Source organism: Hemitrygon akajei, chromosome 2, assembly GCF_048418815.1.
Source record: "Hemitrygon akajei chromosome 2, sHemAka1.3, whole genome shotgun sequence".
NCBI classification, from domain to species: domain Eukaryota; kingdom Metazoa; phylum Chordata; class Chondrichthyes; order Myliobatiformes; family Dasyatidae; genus Hemitrygon; species Hemitrygon akajei.
The window spans coordinates 162,176,623-162,183,185 of NC_133125.1; the positions used below are offsets into that span (position 1 = coordinate 162,176,623).

Below are 6,563 nucleotides of genomic sequence, written 5' to 3' on the forward strand. Positions count from 1 at the left end.
CTTAATATCTTGCACACCTCTATCATGTCTCCTCTCATCCTCCTTCTGTCCAAAGAGTAAAGCCCTATCTCCCTTAATCTCTGGTCATAATCCATACTCTCTAAACCAGGCAGCATCCTGGTAAATCTCCTCTGTACCCTTTCCAATGCTTCCACATCCTTCCTATACTGAGGCGACCAGAACTGGACACAGTACTCCAAGTGTGGCCTAACCAGAGTTTTATAGAGCTGCATCATTACATTGCGTCTCTTAAATTCTATCCCTCGACTTATGAAAGCTAACACCCCATAAGCTTTCTTAACTACCCTATCAACATGTGAGGCAACTTTCAGGGATCTGTGGACATGTACCCCCAGATTCCTCTTCTCCTCCACACTACCAAGTATCCTGCCATTTACTTTGTACTCTGCCTTAGAGTTTGTCCTTCCAAAGTGTACCACCTCACACTTCTCTGGGTTGAACTCCATCTGCCACTTCTCAGCCCACTTCTGCATCCTATCAATGTCTCTCTGCAATCTTTGACAATCCTCTACACTATCTACAACACCACCAACCTTTGTGTCATCTGCAAACTTGTCAACCCACCCTTCTACCACCACATCCAGGTCATTAATAAAAATCACAAAAAGTAGAGGTCCCAGAACAGATCGTTGTGGGACACCACTAGTCACAACCCTCCAATCTGAATGTACTCCCTCCACCATGACCATCTGCCTTCTGCAGGCAAGCCAATTCTGAATCCACCTGGCCAAACTTCCCCGGATCCCATGCCTTCTGACTTTCTGAATAAGCCTACCGTGTGGAACCTTGTCAAATGCATCCCCTTCATTCTTCTAAACTCCAGTGAATACAGGCTCTAAGCCATCAGACACTCCTCATACATTAACTCCTCATGCCCTGAGTCATTCTCATGAACCTCCTCTGGACCCTCCTCAATGCCAACACATTCTTACTTGGATCAGGGATACAAAACTGTTCTTTCTGTTCTGACAATGTGTGGTTGTGGAAGAACTCTGTGGAAGTGGACTAACACAGTCAAGTTAACTACCACTGGATGACGTTGGGAATTGGCCACCTCTTCTTTGCCTGGACTCAGTATAGTTTGGAACACGGTGGTGGTGGGGGGGGGGAGGTTTCATCTGACTAAATTTCCAGAGACAGAGGGGGATTTCTCTTTAGGAAATTCCACAGCTGCTGTTTTTGCAGTAATTATTTGTTTAAACCAATAATTACATCACCACCAAAACGTGAATGTCTAAAAGCAATGCAATGCTGCTGTAATCAGTTCAGCGAACATACCTATTACTCTCACCCAAACCGCCTGCACCGCGACTCTTTTCAGGTTGATGAAGAGCCGATATAGACCTTCGTCTTCACGTGTTATGTTATGAATGGCAAATGACCCATTAAATGTGGAGAAGGTGATGCGCCCGCTGTAATTTTGAATCAAGGCAGGCTCCTTGTTGCTCTTGTGAAACTTCAGAATCGGCTTCAAATGTTCCTTCGTATCGTTCCTGCTGACCTTCTTCCATTGGAACACCCCGATCTGGCGCCTTTGATCTGCATCCACGCCAGGAAACCAAACGGAGTCCCCAGGGGCTGAGACAAGCTTGATCTCTTCCTCCCCTGTATACAACATTAAGGACAAAAGTTAAACCCAAGTTAAGCGATCCTGCAGATGCTGGAAATTCAGAGCAACACACAAGAGATTAACACTAGATAATGGTTAAATCTGCCACCTCAGGCAAGTGTCTCGTGTTGTTCTGTGCACCAAGGGCAGGTCTTCCTCGCACAAAACACCACCATTCCCCTGCTAATTACACAGTTAATGAACCCATTACTCTACCTCCTGTATCTTCTCTCTTGCACAATTTATATGCACTCTGTGACCACTTCATTAGGTATACCTACTCGTTAATACAAATATCTAATGGGCCAATCATATAGCAGCAGCTCAAGGTATAAAAGCATGCAGACATGGTCAAAAGGGTTCAGTTCTTCAGATCAATCATCAAAATTGAGGAAAAAATGCAAGCTAAGTGGCTTTGGCCATGGAATGATGTTTCGTGACAGATGATGTGATTTGAGTATCTCAGAATCTGTTGTGATTTTCATGTACAATAGTCTTTGGAGTTTACAGAGAATAGTGCGAGAATAGTGTAAACTTTGGAGTTTACAGAGAATAAATTCTGTGGGCTAAAATGCCTTGTTAATGAGTGGCCAGACTGGTTCAAACTGACAGGAAGGCAAAAATAATTCAAATAACTAACATGTTACAATAGTGGTGTGCAGAAGATCATCATTTAAGTCAGTGATAATAAGCCTGATCCTGAAGAATGTGGAAAGACCTACTGGTCGCCTCGGGTTACACTATTGCCAGAGTGAGTGAGTGAGATATCACATCACATTCCAGGCTGCAGGAGAATGCACTGAGTGAAGCTCCGCGCCACCAACCCAAAGGCTCTTTGCGGGGAAAGACGGCAGTCTGAGATCCTGCCGTCACTTGTCACTGCGGGGACAGGGGACATTGTCACAAACATTTGCAACTCTACTGTTTGCAGAGGAAATAGCAACCACAAAACTACCTTGTGAGTTGTGTAGCTGGGATTGGCTTGATAGTACAATGAATTTGTTGATTTATTTATTTTTGAATTTTCAAAATATTATCTGCAAAAAAATGTCCAATAGCTCTTTTCTCATTTCATCCCCCGCAGCTGTGTCAATAGAGGATTCTTATCTATAGGGCCCTTCCCAGAAACGCACTGGGACAGGTGCCAAGTGCTGGCGGGATATCATTAACTTAGTGTAAGGTGCCCTTTGCTCTGCCTGTGACTTGTTTATCTTCCACCAGGACAAGATATCCGTGAAGGAATACTGTGACTGGCGCTTTCCAAGCTGCAGGATTGCACTGTAGCTGAGTGTGGCCAATGCAAGGCCTCAGTGGGGAAGGACCGCAGTCCAGGATTCTGCACCACTGATCACGGAGGGACTGGCTCTCAGGCAATTCATTATGTGACAATGACACCTCATAAGGGAATGTACTGAACTGATAGTGGAGTGAACCCTTCACAACTGGGCCTGTACTTTCTGGAGTTTAGAAGAATGAGCAGGGGATCTCACTGAAACCTATCAAATACTGAAAGGCCGAGATAGAGTGAATATGGAGAGGATGTTTCCTATAATGGGGGGGGGGGGGGGAGCACTAGGATCATAGGACACAGCCTCAGAATAGTAGGACGTCCCATCCGGACAGCGATGAGGAGGAATTCATTTAGCCAGAGGGTGGTAAACCTGTGCAATTCATTGCCACAGACGTCTGTGCAGGCCAAGTCATGGGTATATTTAAAGCTCATAACTAGTGAAGGCTTCAAAGGTTACAGGGAGATGGTGGAAGGATAGGCTTGGGAGGGACAATAAATCAGCCATGATTGACTGGCAGAGCAGACCCGATGGGTCGAGAGGCCTGATGCAGCTCCTACATGTTATGGTGCCATGTTCTCAATACCTTTTTTATTTAGACAGTTTGCCTTGTTTTGCACATCAGTTGTTTGTCAGTCTGTGTTTGTTTATGTATGAATTTTCATAAAACTCCATTTCAGTTCTTTTTTCCTGCAAGTGCCTGCAAGAAAATAAATCTCCTTTCCACACATACATTGTAAATTTAAATTGAATGTAGCAATTGTGCATCATGAAAAAAAGTAAGGATTTGGGATTAAAAAAGGGTGGGGATTTGGAAAATCCCATTGCAGAGCAGCTTACAAAACTCCCTACTGATACCACGATCGATGCGACTCTCTCTGTAGTGAATATCTACCACATCAAGCACCTTCAGGAGCTTGTATGCTTCAACAAGATCACCCCTTGATAAGATCTAAACTCCAAGCTGTCTCGCCTCTTTTAACAACCAGATCACCCCATGAATTAGCCTCGTGCATCCGTTGGGCTGCCTTCAGTCCTGATCTATGCTCTTCTGGGTAACGGGCTGAATGGCCTGGTTCTGAGCTGTCTCTCTCCATGACTGCGGGCCTAACATTCAGCAGGAAGCAACAGTGCCACTGAGGCTCAGACACTCATCACCAGTACTCACACGTGATCTTTGCAAAGACAGCCAACACCAGCAGTAGAATAAGCCTGTTCATTCTGCAAACTGCCGTCAGGTGAGGCACAACCAACTTTGTAGACCTCCTGTGCTCTGGACACTGTGGGCAAAATGACAAGAGAGAAGATATTAGAGGCAATGGTGGACCAGGCTTCAGCAGCAGAAAAGGGGGAGCTGAGTAAGGGAGGCCTGCAGCGATGGGGAAGGAGATGGTGAAGGATCGTAGGGATTGCGGATGCATGCACTGCTGTGGATGTGGCAGGATGTATCAGAATAAATGAAAAGGATGTTGGTGTGTGGGCTTGTTATTTGGGTAATTATTATTGTCAGATTAGCGAACATACAGTGAAAACCTTTGTTTGCACGCCACTAGACAGATCATTCCATACACAAGTACACTGAGGTCGTACAAACAGAAAACAGAATCCAGAATAACAGAAAAAGTACAGTGCAAGGGACACAATGAGGTAAATTGTGAGGATATGAGTTTACCTTTATTGTACAAGATGTCCTTTGAAGAGCTCTATCACAGTGTGATTGAATCTTCCTTTGAGACTGGTGGGAAACCTTCTCACGCGTATGTATATCCCACGTGATGGTAGTAGGTATAGAGAGAGTGACTGAAATGGACGTGATGATGTCGGCTCATGGTCCAGAGGTTCAGTTGTTGTGCAGACCAAATCATCAGAACGGTGTGGTGAAGAAAAGCGATCCAAGTGACTTTGACCATGGATGGTGCCAGATGGGGTGGTTTGAGTATCTCAGAAACCACCGATCCCCCTGAGATTTTCACGCAGAACAGTCTCTAGAGTAAAAAAAGAATGTTGCAATAAACAAAAACCATCCAATGAGCAGCTGCTCTGTGGGTAAACACGGATTATTAATGAGAGCGGTCAGAGAACGGTCAGACAGGTACAAGCAGACAGTAATTCAAATAACCACACGTAACGACAGTGCCGTACAGAACACACAACCTGTTGAACCAGAAGATGTGTTACAGCAGCAGAAGTCTACAGCCATATACTAAGTGGACACTTCACTAGGTACAGTAGGAGCCTAATAAAGTGGAACAGAGTACCAATAATCCCATCTATTTGCAGTCGTATGCTGATGAATGCTGGCTGGCTAAATTAACCCCATCTGCATGTATATGATCTATACTTCTCCATTCCCTGCCTATTCATGCGCCTGTCCAAGTGTCGCTATCCTATCTGCTTCTGTCACCTCCCCTAGAAGCCCATTCAGGGCACCTACCTAAATTTACAACATAAATGTGTGCACCAGGTAACTTTTTTCTGATACAAAGTGGCTTTGACTAATGGCCAGGGTGGCAGAACCTTCTGTCCTTCAGACTGGGGCCAGATGAGCACTGCAGCCAGCTCTGTGGGCAGGTGAGGCCTTGGTTTTACGTCTCCTCTGGAGGGCTCCACTGACAGTGCTGCACTCCCTCTGCCCTGGAAAATAACTGTCACGTCCCTGAAGGGCTGAGTGGCCAATTCCAACTCCCTTATCTTTTCATGTCCTCGTGAATGTTTTCAGCTTTTGCGGTTTCTTATCTTCATCCACACATTCAGCTCCCACCCATTCCTTCTCTGCAGACACACCCTCAATCTATACACACAAGAGATTCTGCAGAGGCTGGAAATCCAGAGCAACACACACGAAATGCTGGAGGAATGCCACAGCCGTGGAAAATAAAGAGTCACCGTCTCAGGCTGAGACTCTTCTTCAGGGCTGGAAAGGAAGGGGAAACGTACCAGAATTATAAGGGGGGGGAGGGGAAGGAGGACTACCTAGAAGGTGACAGGTGAAACCAGGTGTGTGGAAAAGGTAAAATGCTGAAGAAGAAGGAAACTGATAGGAAAGGAGAGTGGACCATGGGAGAAAGGGGAGAAGCAGTTGACTATCCAGACAGAATATGAGGTTTATTCTCCACCCTGAATGGCCTCATTGTGGCAAAAGAGGAGGCCAAAGACCAACATGTCAGATCGGGAATGATGATCAGAATTAAAATGTTTGTTCACTGGGAAATTTGGCTTTTGGCAGATGGAGTGGAGGGGCTCGAGCTCACTCCCAACCTACAGTTGGGTAACCACCACAAAACTGCTACCACAGCTCCCCCGACCTCACTGAAACATCAGAGTTCTCCAGCTCCAAGATCTGGACTTCAAACTGCTTGAAGCTGCTCCTGTAGATGAGTGAAGTGTGTACAGTTCCCCTTCTGGTACAAGACGCACCTCTCACAGGCATGCTTTCCATTCACAACTTATACTTTAAGAGGCATCAAACAATGCTGTCAATTCCACAGTCCCAAAGGGGCTCCCCAATAAATCTAGTGACACCCACACTCCAAAGTAATAACCCCTGATGACGGGCAGAGAGGCCTCGTTTACTGCTCCATCATCCTGTGACTCTGATCTAAACAATATCACGAACACCAACCCCCCTCTCTCTCTGACACAGC

General features: G+C 45.7%; 1 protein-coding gene across 1 annotated transcript in view; it reads right to left on the reverse strand.

Moving 5' to 3' along the window:
• Positions 1-6,563, reverse strand: part of LOC140717432 (SLAM family member 9-like) — a 37,766-nt gene that overhangs the window by 30,908 nt on the left and 295 nt on the right. The window contains exons 2-4 of the mRNA XM_073031019.1: positions 4,592-4,904; positions 4,088-4,199; positions 1,300-1,626 (exon numbers count right to left, since the gene is read on the reverse strand). Of these exons, the coding sequence (XP_072887120.1) occupies positions 1,300-1,626; positions 4,088-4,139 (379 nt within the window). The 5' untranslated portion in view covers positions 4,140-4,199; positions 4,592-4,904. The remainder of the gene's footprint in view (positions 1-1,299; positions 1,627-4,087; positions 4,200-4,591; positions 4,905-6,563) is intronic.